Genomic DNA, 17,920 nt, shown 5'->3' on the forward strand with positions numbered 1-17,920 from the left:
CGTTTACCAACGACTACATTATTTAATAATTACCTGTGTGATTTTGACACCTTCAATGTATCCGGCACTTTCCAAGCAAAATACTGGATTCGGCCCAATATAAATAGAAGGTCATATTTAAATATGTGTTACGCTGTAGATGAGAGAGAGAGCCGGATGCGGGTTACAGTGTTGGTGTCAATGTCAATCAGATAAGAATAAAGTAATTTTGTCATTGGTCGTACGCCAAGATTATATTGTAAGACGAAAGGACATTTTGAGCCATATCTAAGCTTCACATTGACGTCAATCTAATTGCAACGTCAAACCTATTTAGTTGAGAACTAGCAACGACAACAAAACTACTTAGGCTAAAATATTTGAACACCTTAGCAGTCGGGCCTGAACGATGTTGAAAAAATATGACGTAATGATCGCACTTACACAGTTTTAACACTCAAAGGTAGAGGTTAACGTGTAGAGCCTTACACCGTGAGTCCTGTAAAGCTCGTAGTCACACTTAGTGGACAATAGTCTTTCCACGAATAGAACGCCATGTTATTAATTCCATTCTCAAGAATTTTGAGTTTTCTGCATGGTTCTATTTCTATCATGGTGGAAATAATTAATAGGTCATGGGTAATCGAAAACACGAGTCTTCAATCATAGTATATATATACTGAAATATATAGGAGAAAGAATTTTATAGACTACAACGAATGGATGTATTTAACGACCTTGACTGGCTATACAGCCCTTGCAAGGTCGGTTTATAGACCGACAAATTATAGGACTAGGTATATTATCGACAAAAGTTTTTGACATCTACTGTATTCAGTATTTTATATGACCATCTTTGTTTATTCAAGCGGTTATTCAGTGTCTTTAATGTGCTTAAATAATTAAGTAATCGGCACACATGACTACATTCAACAACAATACACAACAGCAGTCCCGAATATTTACTACAAGTTTTGAAGTTTATAGCTATTATTCACCAAACGCCACACATGGAATGGTAAAATAGTGTTGTCATTGGTAGTACTAAGTTTACATCTTTTGGGTGGGGGCTTTTTCTATGAGCTGTGTTGTATACTTTTGTTTGTATGTAGACCTTCCTTTGCTAAGCCATGCCTTCGTCAGATTGTTTTGGATTTATTTTTTTCAGCGATTTGATCTAATAAGATTGCATCAAGTCCGCAATTCAGTTGGTCGTATAATGCCACTTGCCAACCTTGACACGTTTTCCGATAGGTGCACGGGATCTCACCTTGCTACTCGTTTGGAATGAGTGGTGCCATTTGATCCCACATGTGATGGGAGATTTGAATTTTTTTTTAATTGTCTGTCTCTCCGAGGTTTCACCCCTATTTTCTTATTGACAGAACGTGAGGATAAGATAAATAAACAGAGTAAAATAATTCGCAGTGTTTGCATCATCCGTCTAAAGCAATACATTCTATTTCTCATCTGCAAATTCCTCATCTTCATACGCACAAATCGTTAACTTTCAAAATGTCGTTTATTTATATCCCGACCCCAAGGGTGATTAAGGAATAAAAGTATCGTCACCATTGGTCTTCCTCTGACCGTCAGTAAAACCCTCACTGTGCAGCTGTGCGAGATGTACTAATTTGCAGCAACGTCCTGTCAGAATGGGGACGTTAAATACGTTGCCGCGTGGTAAAACTGTGTCAAAATCTGAGCACGTTAACAATCCTTGCAACAACTGTTTGAGGGGTCCCTAGGTGCGGCCCGGTCGGAATTCAAGCTGGATATTGGATAATAGCCCACTTGATCCACTCCAGGAACCAAACAAGGCAATCATTGACCATCCGTTCTAGTGTTATTAAAGACACACCTGGTAAGACTTATTGGTCGATAGTTTATAGGATCCACAAGATCCACTGCTTGGATCTTTTACCAGTGCCGGTTTCTTCTCATCTCTGGTTTCAGTAGCTTCTAGGATACCACACTCGGCTATTTAAAAAACTTGTCATGTAATGAATGGACATCTCGGCGATGGCTGCCGGCCATCATAAAACATAAAACTTCTAAAGAATTATTGTGTAATGACTAGAAAAATAATTCACTTTATAAGGTTGAGGGAACACAAATCAAGACGGGTAAACCTGAATATCAAACATTCGTTCAAAGGGGATAAATTGGAACATATAATAAATCGCAAGGTTGGGCGGTATTTACCGCCCCTGGTATTTACCAGTGATATTTACCGCCCCGGTCAATACTATTCAAAAGGTCAATACTGGCAAATACTGGTCAATTGAAATTTTTATGGAGGTTTTTACTATCTATTGAAGTAAAACCTAGATAAAGAGTAAAATATATTTGATTTTGTTATCTTTTAGCATGTTACAGCTGATATAAATGAATGGATTTGATATGTTTTATTCATCTTCAACACATATGCCTTCAAATTTAGTCCTTATAAACTATGATAATGCATCTTAAGTAATATATGAAGAATTGACATATTAAAATCATATCAACATTTATAAATTCAGATATTATTTCTATTGAAATAATGTTTCCAGGAAAATAAAAAAGGTTAATAAAGTTACAGGTGTCATTTTACCTATCACCTGGCATTGCTAGGTGTAATAATTTAATTACCAAAACAACAGCCCCCAATAAATGATGACAAAACATGGGTTGAAAGTAATAAAAGGGATATTTGAAAATTATCTTAAACAATAAAATGTTTCCTGTCTGTTCAACTGTGAGACAAAAATCATTTTCCTGCAGGAAATGGAAGGCATGAAGAACATTTACTGTTATGGCTTCTATAATTTATGGTGTAAATGAAAAAATATATAATGTGGTGTAATAAATTTTTACATACACATAGTACAACCACCTTGACTTTAAACTACGAAGTGAAACCTAAACTTTAGTAAAGACCATATCTGGAACTGTAATACAATTTTAGAAGACACCAGGACCAGTGCAAAATAATGATTGCAATGCTATAGTCCGTGCAAAAGTCATCTAATGAGTTCCCTTGGCAGAGACAAATCTGTTATAATTTTTGGAATAATAAGTCATTGTAAATCACTGTTTACTATGAATTTACAAAAGAAATAGAAATAAGGATATTTAAATAACTAACACTTTCATTATTTCATTACTGACAGCAATTGCACAGGTAGACGGGGGTTTTATAAAGTAAAGTTCATCCAAGATTGCAATCGACCAGTATTTGCCAGTAAATGCCAGTATTTACCGCTGGCATGGTCAATACTAGAATTGACCGCTTTTTTGCCAACCTTGATAAATCGTAATTACAACTTTTTTTTAGAAAAAAAAATAACCGATTTTCAGAATCTTCTCCATTATTCGAAAAGAGGAATGTTCAGAGATTTTGTTAGATCATAATGATCCACAGAAACATTTTTATATGGATCTGGACTTCTTCTGATTCTAATACTGTCCAGACATTCTTTTGAAATCTTGTTTGATACTATTCATGACACATCTCAATGACAATGTGCCAATATTATTCATTGTATTGTTGATAAAAAGGACCAGTTATCCTACTACGTGAGACTGGCTGTCTTGTTATACACCTTTACTTCCACTTAACACAGGTTCTTAAGACCGACCCTGAAAAATGAATATGAACATTTCCTTTTATTAAAGACAAAAGATAATGTATCTATGTACATACAAAAGCTAGAAAAGCAATCAATATGCAATCACAAATTGTTTTCAAGTCCGTATGCCGCGACCTCCTTATAAAAGACCTCTGAGAGTGGCCGATTTGCTGGCGTTTTGGAGACGTTTTCTATTCTGAAGAACGAAGATAGAGGAGTTTAGTAGATGTCGATGTGTGGTCATTGGTCAACCATAATGAAATAATAATTAAATGATGAGCAACGTTGTATTTCTTCCGATCGGCAGTTAAAATTCTTGCTGTTAGTGGAGTGTCGTTTGTATGTGCGTGGTGTACAAGTACCGTATGACAATCAGAGACAATTGAACACACAACTTTTATTCGACATTATGTGTGTACTAGCTCTACTGCAACTTGGATTGATGTGTGTTCTTTGATCTAGTGCTGCCTAGTTTATATATTGAAATGTCTTATCTTGAATCACTTTCATAGTCAAAATCTACATGATTTGTTTGATGGGTATTAGAATCGTCATGTGACGTCAATGTCTAGTTGCTCGACTAGTTGATCGACAGTCAATCTCAATGTTTCAAATTTACTGACAGAACTTCAGCTGGTCTTAAATTTCATCGTCTGAGGTGTCAGACTTTTCACTTGACATGATAACACTACGATATTTGAACGTTTAGATAAGTTAAAGCTAGAACACTTCGACGTTTGCCAAAGATTGAATGGCGATGTTGTCGTTGACCGATGAAGTCTTTGAAAAAGGCGCCGACACTTTGAGGAAAGATGAGAATATACAGATGTTAGTTGATGATGTCCTTAGATGGAATCCAGGACATGCACACAGACAAAACGGCTTGATGGATTCCGCTTGTAATAGAAGCCATGCTGATCTGATTTGAACCAACACTTGCAAGAAGAATTTGTTCATGTATGTGAATTTAAATAATTATTTGAACTAGTCCACGCGAAGAGGTCCAACAAGTCCTATTTATAAAATGTCCTCCGCATTGACAATTGTTCTCTGCATGAACATTCTTGAGAGGTAGCTGCACAATTATGTTATACTTACTAGTAGACGAAATACTTTTATACCTTGTAATGGACTTTCCTCTCAATATCATCATTGGTTCTGTTTGACCTGTCTACAGTAAATTGTGACCGCTGTGACAAAATACCCTGCTGCGTTTTTGGTGATGGAATTGCTGCAAAGTGTGCTGACAATCTCCTGGGGTCATAAACTTCAAGCACAACTCTCGATGTACACAAATTCACCTGCAAGTCCCTTTAACACGTTTTCAATAACCTCAGGTATATAGGTAAATTCTTTATTTGTTTTGCATGGTGTTGCCGACTAGCGGCTGTTTTTTTCTGAAACCCTCTTGATACCTGGAAAATACATAGGATTACAAAAAAATAGAATTTTGGTTTCGAAAAGAAATGTCTTAACCATAAAAGCATAATACATTCAGTATTAGAACTAATATTGATTCGTAAATTTAAATAAGAGAAAGCTGATAAATAATATTGAAAAAAAAATTTGCTAAATAAATGCAAGAATGTATGAATCTACTGCAACTACATGTTAATGAAGAAAAGAACCTATTAAAATGTTCTGTTAAAAGCAAATCAGAAGTTTGTATTAAATTATATGTTTCCTTCTGCCTCTTTAAATCAACCTTTTAATTATTTAAATAATATAATGACACAGTTGGATTGTTAATACCTGCAGTAAGTTTAGTGTGGAATGTTGTTGATCAGTCTTATGTTCTAGACTGTATATATCGATGAACAATGTACTGGTGAATCTTTCTTTATCCATCCTTTATCCCTTTCTGTTGACAAAGGTACATGTTCACATGTGTTACTAGTGCTGTATGAAAACTCGTGCTCATCTACTACATGGTGTAGAACATCAATTCATATTTCATAAAATAAGCCACACGTCACATTAGATGTCAAGTATAATGTGCCATTTATAAACAAAATTGTGAAATATAATTGATACTATATAAACATACATCTTTTTGTAATTAGTGTGATAATCAGGACCACAAACGCTTTTAACAAATAATGTAAAAATAAGAAAGCTAACCAAGACGCAGAAAGAAAATGGAAATGTAAAATCAAACCCAAATAGATATGATTATAAAACAAATTAAAAAAATCGTTTGAACTCAAATGAATTAGATATCTAGGCTAGTATGTCTTCTAGCAATACACAAATATAAAAAAAACTTTCATTCTAATACTTCTTTACGTAAGGATATTTTTTTTAATTCAAAATAAAGAAATTAATTTCTATGGGTGCGAAGTCATACTGGTATCTATGAAAAGACGGTAGTACCATGTCCATAAACAGAATCATTGTTTAACTTATGTAAGTTAATGGTTTATTTAGATTTTATACGACCGCAAAAAAAAATTTGGGATCGTTTAACGGTATGATGTCGTCGTCCGAAGACACATTTTGTTTCCGGACAATAACTTTAGTTTAAGTAAATGGATCTCTATGAAATTTTTAAAGAAGGTTCAATGCCACAAAATAAAGGTTGGGATTGATTTTGGGGATGATTATCTCAACCGTTTAGGAATTGGGGGCCCAAAACAAGAATTTTTCTAGTTTCAGGATAATAACTTGTGTATTAGTATTTTGATTGCTCTGAAATTGTACCACAATGTTTAATACCACAAGTAGAAGGTTGGGATTCATTTTGGGGGTTATGGTGCCAACAGTTTGGGGATTAAGGGCCAGAAACAAGCATGTTTGTAGTTTCCGGACTATAACTTGTGTGTGAGTGTATGGATCTCTCTGACATTGTACCACAGGTTCCATATCACAAAAAGAAGTCTGGGATTGAGTTTGGGAGTAATTGCCCCAATCATGCAGAAATAAGGGGCAAAAAAGAAGGATTTTTCTAGTTTCCAGACAATAACTTGCGTTTAGGTGAATGGATCTCTTTTAAATTGTACTACAAGGTTCCATACTACAAAGGCTTGGATTGTGTTTGGGGGCAATTGCTCCAAGGAAGGATTTAAAAAGTTGTGAGGGGATTTGTTTTCCAAATGTTTTAAGGGGTTCATATTTATGTTTAAAACAATTTCAATTTTTTTTTTTAAAGTTTCAAGAAGAAACTTTGAATTGCACAGTATTGCGCAATAGATTTGTAAGATTTTTTTTGTGTGTCAGAAACCTATATTATGTCTAAAATTTGATCACAATTTAAATTCAGACAGTATCAAGCTTTAATATTGTGTCTAAATTTGCCCCAACTGTTCAGGGTTGGACCTCTGCAGTCTTATCAGGCTGCGCTCAGCGAAGCAATTTATTACTATTGTAAGTGTCGACCATACTCCGCCTACTATTTTATAGATATTATGATACCTAACCCACATACTATCATTAAGATGTAACTGTCGTATGTCACGGATAGACGAGAGCTGACTTAGGAGTTTGTACTTACAGATAATAAATGACTACTACTTTAAACAAAATAACAATTTAATTAGGTACAAATTTACAAATATAAATAGATGAAATCAAATGAAATAATACTGTCAAATGTTTAATGAACTGTTCCTTCTTCTTTATATTAAACTATGAAATCTGGATAAACGATACTACGGAATTTTACGTATTTGGTTTTCGGTAACTACACAAAACTGGCCCAACATAAGCGGTGTACACATTACGGCTGCCCTATTGTCTAGACTCGACTCCAAATATTCTATGTTGCCAAACTATTGATGATAAACACGGAACGCCGCACTGTCAACATGTTTCACCACCATCTGTACTATATCTCCATACTTTACTATACAAAACTACATACACCTAGCCCGCAAACTGGGACCTATTGAAATACATACTGTACGTTAAGATACAATACTATACTTAAGAAATATACATATGTTTATGTATTACACATGTCGCATAAATAATGACAAATACTTAGTACGACTACTTATGTTCAATCTATAGAAGATTATAGCATATTGAATAATGCATTACTTATACACAAATAATTACGGCATATCGTATAATGCCTTACTTTACACAATACAAACTACGGCATATCGTACAATGCCTTACTTTACAAGTCACATAATTGACTTTATTGTATACTATCATTATACAATTACTACACACAATATACAGCTTTTAACGCTGAATATACATTTATGCTTATACGTTGCATATTACTTTACATACTTATGGAAACCCCAAGGGTGACTGGGGTATAGAAGTATGGTCACCATTGGTCTTCCTCCGACCGGCAGTAAAACCCGTGCTAAAGTGGGGCGTCCGTTTGGCTGTGCGGGATGTACAAATTTGCAGCCACGTCCGGTCAGAATGGGGACGTTAAATCCGATGCCTCGTGTAAAGAGAGTGCCATGCTCTTTGCACGTTAAGAACCCTTGCAACAACTCTTTGAGGGGTCCGTAGGTGACCTGTTGCAAGGCTAAATTTCTGTCCCTATCCAATATACCCTCATTTCCCGTGGCAGTCTAAATTTCTCCGACCTTAATCCCGGACGCCTCTTTTACAGAATCTACCTATTGTATTTATTGTGAACTTGTTCTCGTCCTGAATATGCATGAAATAGTTGCCACTGGACGTTAAGCAACCAACAATCAATCAATCATACTTATGGAGATACATACATCATTGCATTATCGTACGCAAACGTTCCTAAAATACCAAACAATTTCGATACTCGAATATTTACTACAGCCGGAAACATATAACCGTGTTAAACTTTCATTATAATGAACATTAATTAACTTATTACATTTATAAAATAGCAATGTCAAAAATTACAATTACAATTGAAATAATATTTCTATATTTGCGTTGTTGCAGAAAACTGAACACTTTAGAACGAATAATGATTAAATAAATAAGAATAAATTGAATCCTACCTCAGAAATCCAGTGTGTGTGTCCACGCCACATTGTAAACTAACTTTATACAAACATTTCTGACCACACCTTGACTCGTTAAGGTGTTACCCGAGAGTGAATAGTCAGCTCATCAAATACAGGTATCACTGTTACTCAACCCGTTCGACAAGTTTACAGGTAAATGCCCAAGTAAATAGTGGACACTACTTAATTAATTAGATGTAAAATGTGGACATGTATTATACACCGAAGTCTGCAGAATATAGCATTTATAAGATACTGACGTTCTGCAAATCGAAATAGAATTAACAACCAAAATAACAACATATATGTGAGTAAACAAAGTCACCCTGTGACAGTTCCTCCCCACAAAAAGAAGTACGAAGTACTGATAATAAAAAATATATATAAACAGAAATAGATTTACATACAAAAACCCATCAATGCAAATAAACTAGTCCAAATCAAAAGACAAACTAATCATACTAACGACACTACCGGACAGTACTCGACTCTTGACCAGGTCCAAATAAAATACCAACCGACCCTTACAACAAATCGACATATACTCACCTAAAAGATGAATAAGGATCATTATCATGTCTTATCGCCTCATAACTTAAACCTATTCAAAGTGTTATGTCACGACATATCCTGCCCACAACATCACGGTTTGTCACCATTTCAAATCTAGTCCTGTGATATTTAGACTGTTCAACAAAATAAAACTAACACTATCAAATCTTCACTACTTACTATTCATTATAAAACAAAACACTGTAATATTTACATCCTAAACTCTACTGAGATAATCTGCACCCACATTATCTATACCTTTAACTGCTACAATTCTAAATCTGTAAGGCTGTAGAGCTAATGCCCACCTCATAAGTCTAGCATTCTCTACTTTCTTCTTATTAAGATAAGTAAGTGGCTGGTGGTCAGTCTCAAGTATAAATTCTCTACCGTATAAATACCTCTGAAATTTCTGCACAGCCCAAACGATGGCTAAACACTCTTTTTCAATAGTGGAATAAGCCACTTCACTCTTCTTAAGTTTCCTACTTGCATATGCAATAGGCATCTTGGAGTTCTCTTGATACTGCATCAGTACTGCCCCAATCCCTCTATCTGATGCATCAGTCATCAGAACAAAAATCTGAGTGAAATCTGGTAATTTCAATATAGGAAACCTAACTAAAGCACACCTTAAAGACTGAAATGCATTCTCCTGTGCATTTTCCCAAACAACAGTACTAGGCTGTCCTTTCTTCGTCAGATCAGTAAGTGGAAGTGCAATACAGGAGAAGTTTGGAATAAACTTCCTGTAAAACCCAACTAATCCAAGAAAAGACCTTACCTGTTTCTTTGTAACTGGTCGTGGAGCTTCTTCTATCGCTTTAACCTTGTCTGGATGAGGTTTAAGTTTGTCATCACCGACAAAATGACCCAAACACTCTAGACTACCATAACCTATGGTAGGTCTAGCTGTAAGATTTGCCCTTTTAAGTCTGACCAAAAGTTCATCCAGTACCTCTAAATGTTGCTCAAATGTCAAGGTGAAGATGATTATATCATCTATGAAATTATCTATATTCTCCATACCTTTTAACAATATTCTCATTAATCTGCAAAAAGAAGCTGGCGCAGTAACCAGTCCAAACGGCATTCTACGAAACTGAAACAAACCTTTAGGTGTTTGAAAAGCGGTTTTCGGTTTGGCATCCTCTGATAACGGTAACTGCCAATATCCTTTTGATAAATCGATTCGTGAAAAGTACTTATGTCCTGCTAACTTAGAAAACATCTCTTCTGCATTCCCCATCGGTTCAGCGTCAAACAAAGTCTGGCTATTTAACGACCTAAAATCAATACAAAATCGGTTTGTATTGTCCTTCTTCTTAACAATGACGATCGGTGACGCATAAGGACTCGTAGATGCTTCTATAACTCCAAGGTCTAACATTTTACTAACCTCAGCATTTACTGTGTCTAACATACTATATGGAATAGGATACGGTTTCATCCTTATAGGCGTTTCACTGGACAATTTAATGTCATGCTCCAGAAGATCGGTACATCCTGGAGAATCAGTAAAGACTTCAGGAAATGAAAACAGCAATTCCTTTACCTGTAATATCTGATTTTCATCCAAGTCTGGATTAACATCAATATGACTAGCATTCTCACCTGAATCAGTAAAAGGTATTTCATGAATCTCATCATAAACATCCACTTGGTCACTATCAGTATCTATCACTGCAGAACTTACCACTGTTAAATCATCATCTACGTCACACCTTTCCACATACCTTTTCAATAAGTTTGCATGGAACGTTTTAATCTTCCCATTCATCTGTATTCTGTAGTCTACCTTACCACATTTCTCAGTAATAGTAAAAGGACCTTTCCACTGCATCAACAGTTTATTCTTATCCGTAGGTAAGAGCACAAGAACCTTTTCACCTACCTTCATATGTCTTTGCTTGGTCGATTTATCATAATATACCTTATTCTTCTTTGATGCAGACGCCAAATTACTTCGAGCAAGCTCACAGGTAGCTTCTAATCTCTCTCTTAAATCTATCACGTACTGATATGTAGACTTTACCTCAGGATCGTCTATCTCTTTAGTCCATAGCTCCTTTAATATTGCCATAGGTCCCCTCACCTGTTTACCATACACGAGCTCAAATGGCGAAAACTTCAGACTCTCCTGTGGAACTTCCCTGTATGCAAACAGTAATGCATTTACATACCTGTCCCAATCTTTAGGTCGTTCATGACACATTCTCTTCAACATCAGTTTTAGACTTCCATTGAACCTCTCTACTAACCCAGTACACATAGGATGATAAACAGTTGTAGTTAACTGTCTAAGCGATATGAGTCTACTTACCTCAGCCATAAGCTTAGATGTAAACTGACTTCCCATATCAGTTAACATTTCCTGTGGAACTCCTACTCTAGAAAATATATCTACTAATGCCTCAGCAACACTCTCTGTCTCAATATCCTTCAAAGCTATTGCTTCAGGATAACGTGTAGCATAATCTACCAAAGTCAGTATATATCTACTACCTCTGTCTGTTCTTGGAAAAAGAGGTCCAATGAGATCAACTGCTACGCGTTTAAACGGCTCATTTATCAACGGCATAGACTGTAAAGGTACCTTACCTATTTTCCTTTAGGAACTGTACGCTGGCATATGCCACAAGACTGACAAAATCGCTTAACATCCGCCGAAACACCTGGCCAATAAAAAGCTGATAATACTCTATCAAGTGTACGCTGTGTACCCATGTGACCTGACATAATCGACTCATGTGCTACTCTCGTCACTGTCTCGCGATGAAACTTCGGAACTACTGAGTACAACTTACCCTATCAGGTTTTGACGACGAAAACTGTCTGTATATCATACCTCTTTTTAAAATCCACTTTACTTTTCCATTCTTCCGTGTAACTGTATCACCCGTTAATACATACCTTCTTATTTTATCCAACGTTGTATCTTCTAGTTGAGCTTTCTTGATTACATTTGGATTTACCTCATCTGTGATGATATCTTTTACCTTCAGTTGCACAAACGGCTTACTTTTGTTTCTTACCTGTTCTCTTGTCTCAACAGCTCCCGTTTGTTGCCACAAAGGATCAGGCTTTCCTGGTTCTCTAGCGTCCTCTACATTACCAATTATCAAGTCATACACAGGATTAGCCATACACCATCCTTCAAATTCTCCCTGTAAATATGGTGTATCTATATCAATTCTAGCTATTGGCACTTCAACTCTGGTTCCATCTGCCAAAATACATACCTGTTTTCCACCCGTTAATGACTCATTGCCAACCATATCACGTTTAACCACAATACCACTGCAACCAGTATCTCGTAAAACCGTGACTGGTTTACCATCAACATAACCTGAACTTACAGGCATACTTACATTTGCGGTTGACTGACAAGACAACGGAAGTGTACTTGTACAACCAGTAGGAATAGCATCTACTATAGAATCTGTAGGTATAGTACAGGTATTACATACTTTACCTTTAAAATTCTTTCTATCGTCTGACGATCCACTGTTGGTCTTTTGTAGATTAACTCTAGAATCCGTTGCAATATGTCCATTCTTACCACACCTAAAGCACTTTCTGTCCCTATTAGGTACAAATGAAGTACGTTCTGTTGGTTTTATACTTCTCTGTTCTTTCTTTGTACTATAATCAACTGGTTTCGAACCACTTTGGTTTCTTACTGAAGATGTGTTTGACTGATTACCTTTATCTATAAGATTGGAAGCACTTGTTTGTCTTGCCTCACGATACTGATCAGCTAAAGCTACCATTTTCTCTAAAGAATCTGGTATTCTCTCTTTTAAAAACAAAGACAAGTCCTTCGAACATATATGTAGAAACTGATCCCGTATAATCAAGTCATACAAACTTATATAAGTAGTATCTGTATGTGCCATATCAATCCAACGCTTAAAATAGCTATCTAACCTAACAGAAAACTGTATAAAAGTCTCACCTGGCTCTGGTCTACAACTTCTAAATCTACGTTTAAATCCTTCTTCAGTCATATCATACCTTTTTAGTAGAGCATCTTTCAAAGCTGGATAATCAAGAGCTTTATCAACCGGCATAAGTGCATATACATCAAGAGCCTTGCCCTTCAATAACGCACTAAGATGAGTGGCCCAAATATCAGGTTTCCACTTTTGAGCAGTAGCATAACGCTCAAATCTCCTAAGATAACTATCTATCTCATCTTTACCTTCTTCAAAAGCTGGAATTTTAGGTCCACGAACTGTATCATGTAACCCCCCTGTACTTACTAATTGTGGTAACTCAGCTTGTTTACTTAACTCTTCCATTTTCTGACTATGCGTCAACTTTTGTAGTTCCAATTCATTCTCAACCTTAGCTTTCTCAATCAAAACTTTTTCTATAGCTGCTTTTCTATCTCGTTCGTCTTTCTGTTCTTGCCTTAAAGCAGCCCTTTCATCTCGGACCCTATCCTGCTGATCTTTAACAAACCTTCTCAACTCATCATCTTCATACCCTAATGAAGTACCCAAATCTCTAATCTGTTGAATCTGTTCCATCTTGAACAGTCAACAAACCAAACACCAATTTCAAAAAACAAAACGCCAGCACTCAATGTACCTACTGCAACCCTCAGTGTACTACAATCAATTACTAAATATATGTAAGTACCGATACTCACAGTTTACAATGTAGAGCAGAAACAACACCAAACCTCCAAGGCACGAACCAACATAGACACAACTGTGAAATCTGGGTCCCAAATATTCAGTTCTCCTCACAAACACCTGAAGCTATACAATTCAAACATATAATAAAACAATACAAATGGAAAAATACATGGTGAAAAAAAAATACAATCAAAAATACATAAGATTGAAAATTTAAATTTAATGAAAACTCTCTAAGCCTTTTAAACAAATCCCACTTCTGACACCAATTGTCACGGATAGACGAGAGCTGACTTAGGAGTTTGTACTTACAGATAATAAATGACTACTACTTTAAACAAAATAACAATTTAATTAGGTACAAATTAACAAATATAAATAGATGAAATCAAATGAAATAATACTGTCAAATGTTTAATGAACTGTTCCTTCTTCTTTATATTAAACTATGAAATCTGGATAAACGATACTACGGAATTTTACGTATTTGGTTTTCGGTAACTACACAAAACTGGCCCAACATAAGCGGTGTACACATTACGGCTGCCCTATTGTCTAGACTCGACTCCAAATATTCTATGTTGCCAAACTATTGATGATAAACACGGAACGCCGCACTGTCAACAGGTTTCACCACCATCTGTACTATATCTCCATACTTTACTATACAAAACTACATACACCTAGCCCGCAAACTGGGACCTATTGAAATACATACTGTACTTTAAGATACAATACTATACTTAAGAAATATACATATGTTTATGTATTACACATGTCGCATAAATAATGACAAATACTTAGTACGACTACTTATGTTCAATCTATAGAAGATTATAGCATATTGAATAATGCATTACTTATACACAAATAATTACGGCATATCGTATAATGCCTTACTTTACACAATACAAACTACGGCATATCGTACAATGCCTTACTTTACAAGTCACATAATTGACTTTATTGTATACTATCATTATACAATTACTACACACAATATACAGCTTTTAACGCTGAATATACATTTATGCTTATACGTTGCATATTACTTTACATACTTATGGAGATACATACATCATTGCATTATCGTACGCAAACGTTCCTAAAATACCAAACAATTTCGATACTCGAATATTTACTACAGCCGGAAACATATAACCGTGTTAAACTTTCATTATAATGAACATTAATTAACTTATTACATTTATAAAATAGCAATGTCAAAAATTACAATTACAATTGAAATAATATTTCTATATTTGCGTTGTTGCAGAAAACTGAACACTTTAGAACGAATAATGATTAAATAAATAAGAATAAATTGAATCCTACCTCAGAAATCCAGTGTGTGTGTCCACGCCACATTGTAAACTAACTTTATACAAACATTTCTGACCACACCTTGACTCGTTAAGGTGTTACCTGAGAGTGAATAGTCAGCTCATCAAATACAGGTATCACTGTTACTCAACCCGTTCGACAAGTTTACAGGTAAATGCCCAAGTAAATAGTGGGCACTACTTAATTAATTAGATGTAAAATGTGGACATGTATTATACACCGAAGTCTGCAGAATATAGCATTTATAAGATACTGACGTTCTGCAAATCGAAATAGAATTAACAACCAAAATAACAACATATATGTGAGTAAACAAAGTCACCCTGTGACATCGTACTACAACAACAGTACTGGTATGTTGATTGTAGAAGGAGATACTAATGGTATAACCAATCATTGTCGCCGATATCTTAATACCATTTAGAAAAATGTTGTATTGGTCATAATTGGTTGTGGATCGAAGAAGATTTTAACGGATATGTGTTAGTTTATATTTTTAAAATTGTTAATGTCGACCATCAGCCGCCTTTCATATAAAAGATCTAAGATAGGATACCCATATACTATCATCAAGACTTAACTGTAGTGTTACAACAGTTCCGGTATGGGTCATGTCAAAAGAAGGACTATTGATATAACCAATCTATGTCATCGATATCACATTGACATCAGGTAAATGTAGAAGAGTTCACCATTCGTAGATTAAAAATGATATGTAAAGTTCCTCCTTCTTTACCACAAATTTCCCTGTACTTTTATACGCTGACATATTATTGATTCCAACACTGAACTTGACGTCGCCAAACTTCATTATGCCTCTCTTCGTCCCACTGAATGAAGGCTGAGCTGTCATTGGCTCTGAAACATATTTGAATAATACATATACAATTTTATTTCATCTTGTAAAATAAAACAAATGCTAAAAAATAGTGTTCAATATATGTCGTATGTCTTTTCATGAAAACCCATTTAAACAGTAACTATGCATACCAACTGTCTATGTTTCTTTTCTCACTTACGTGATTGCATTAAAAAAACTAATATCCCAGCCATCTTAAAAAGATAATCATTTTTATTCATACATGTCCTAAAAAAGAAGTTATAATTGAAAAAGAAGAAATTTGAAGTAGGTGTACACCTAAACCAGAGCCATAACAGTAGAACAACAATATATTAATATATAACAATGAATACAGATATTTGTTATCTGGGACACATTAACCACTTACGAATTTTATAATGCAATACAACTTTTTTTAAACAAGAACGAATTCAGTCATACATGAGAACCCCCTTTTTAGTAGCTTTGATGTTGTAATATTTATTCTGTCCAGTTGTCATATTTTTAAACTGTACCTTAATTTAATTTTCAGATATTTTAAGCAACCAGTAAGACCAGGTGATAATGTCCACTTTCAAGAACTCATATTGCATTATACCTGTACATGTCATCAGGATGGGAAACAGCAGAATTTGTTTTTTCTTCTTCGAAACACGAACACTTTTTTTTAGTGTTTGTGAATGTCAAGAGTCGGAAGAATGAACATGGACGACCTTCCTTTGTTTAGCTGTTTTGCTTCGTAACAGGTTCAGAGAATCGGATGGAGCAGGGAAATATTTGCATTTCCGTTTGGTTTCGAGGACCGGTAATGATGACTCTTCTTCAGACATTGCAGCCAAAGCAGAATAAAAATCATCTTTGTACATTTTATTAGAGGTTGGCTTCTTGCCTCTCTGACTTGTGTTGTTTGATTTAATTTATTTGCACTGATGCCTTGATGGCTATTCGTTTGAACAGATCAGATTCTATCCCTGATCGGCCAGAAATATCAGACGATTTTATTTCTGATGAACCAGTAAAATCAGAAAGAGATTGCCTTGATGAAGATTCTCTAATTTGAGAAATTATCTGTATAGTTCTGGACTGTATGCAAGTCTAGAAACCTTCTCGTTGGTTCTCTCTGTAGTTTTGTAACATGCGGTTTAACATTTAGTTGTTATTTTTCTAATTACCTGTAGCGCTGCAGAATCAATACTGGTTTTCACATCTGTAATTTTCAAATAAACATCAAATGCTTGTTTATGATTGGAATAGCAAGGTAAAAAAATAAATGCAACGAGAAATTTTAATTGTCATACTAAAATATAAATTCGACTGAATTTTTAGCAGGTAGAAGCCACTAGATATGAAATATTTTTGTCGAGTCATAATAATAGATAAGGTATTAAGGTATTAAAGTACAATACCTGATGAGACTCCTGTTATGAAGACTTTCTTCAATATGATCAAATAATATACTGTGTTTTTTATCGGGTTTGGATTGTTTACTTTGTGAATAATTTTATTAAGGGACCTAGTTTGTAAAATTTGATCTACATAACGCCAAGAAAGTGTGTCATCATTTTGCATTGATTGTCTAAAATTAACATCGTAAAAATACCAACCGCCACCATCCTTTGTTGAATCCATATATATGGGTAAATAAAGGCAACAGTAGTATACCGCTGTTCGAAATTCATAAATCGATTGAGAAAAAAATCAAACTTGGGTTGCAAGCTAAAAATGAGGGAAACACGTCAAATATAAGAGAAGTACGACACAACAGAAACATAACACTAAGATGTAACACACACAGAAACGAACTATAATATAACAATGGTCATTTTTCTGACTTGGTACAGGACATTTTAAGAAAAAATGGTGGGTTGAACCTGGTTGTGTGGCTACAAACCTCCCGCTTTTATGGCAATGTTAAATATAAAATGACAACATTACATGACAGGACTAAAATACAAATAAATGGGAGAACATATAGGACAGAGAAACACA

The 17,920-nt window shown here is 35.1% G+C and overlaps 1 protein-coding gene and 1 long non-coding RNA gene across 2 annotated transcripts; both read right to left on the bottom strand.

The window, feature by feature from the left end:
- Positions 1-7,103: 7,103 nt before the first annotated feature.
- On the bottom strand, positions 7,104-9,139 carry LOC127717285 (uncharacterized). Its single transcript, XR_007989166.1, has 2 exons — positions 8,543-9,139; positions 7,104-7,473 (listed from the first exon to the last, which is right to left on the bottom strand). It is a non-coding gene; the product is annotated as an uncharacterized LOC127717285 (long non-coding RNA).
- Positions 9,140-9,317: 178 nt separating this feature from the next.
- Positions 9,318-13,293, bottom strand: LOC127717282 (uncharacterized). The gene is made up of 5 exons (XM_052223057.1): positions 11,908-13,293; positions 11,424-11,684; positions 10,214-10,898; positions 9,885-9,934; positions 9,318-9,458 (listed from the first exon to the last, which is right to left on the bottom strand). Exons 1-5 carry the CDS (start codon positions 13,171-13,173, stop codon positions 9,318-9,320), a joined length of 2,403 nt encoding a protein of 800 aa, XP_052079017.1. The 5' UTR covers positions 13,174-13,293.
- Positions 13,294-17,920: the final 4,627 nt, after the last annotated feature.

The sequence above is a fragment of the Mytilus californianus genome, unplaced genomic scaffold (assembly GCF_021869535.1).
Source record: "Mytilus californianus isolate M0D057914Y unplaced genomic scaffold, xbMytCali1.0.p SCAF_99, whole genome shotgun sequence".
NCBI lineage: Eukaryota > Metazoa > Mollusca > Bivalvia > Mytilida > Mytilidae > Mytilus > Mytilus californianus.

Excerpts from the sequence above, each read along its gene's own strand:
- LOC127717282 (XM_052223057.1), bottom strand. The coding sequence starts at position 13,173 with ATGCCGGTTGATAAAGCTCTTGATTATCCAGCTTTGAAAGATGCTCTA. Across the intron at positions 11,685-11,907 it reads CGTCGTCAAAACCTGATAGG|TCTATGCCGTTGATAAATGA; the intron begins GTAAGTTGTACT and ends GTACCTTTACAG. Across the intron at positions 9,459-9,884 it reads GACCAGTTACAAAGAAACAG|CCACTTACTTATCTTAATAA; the intron begins GTAAGGTCTTTT and ends ACTGACCACCAG.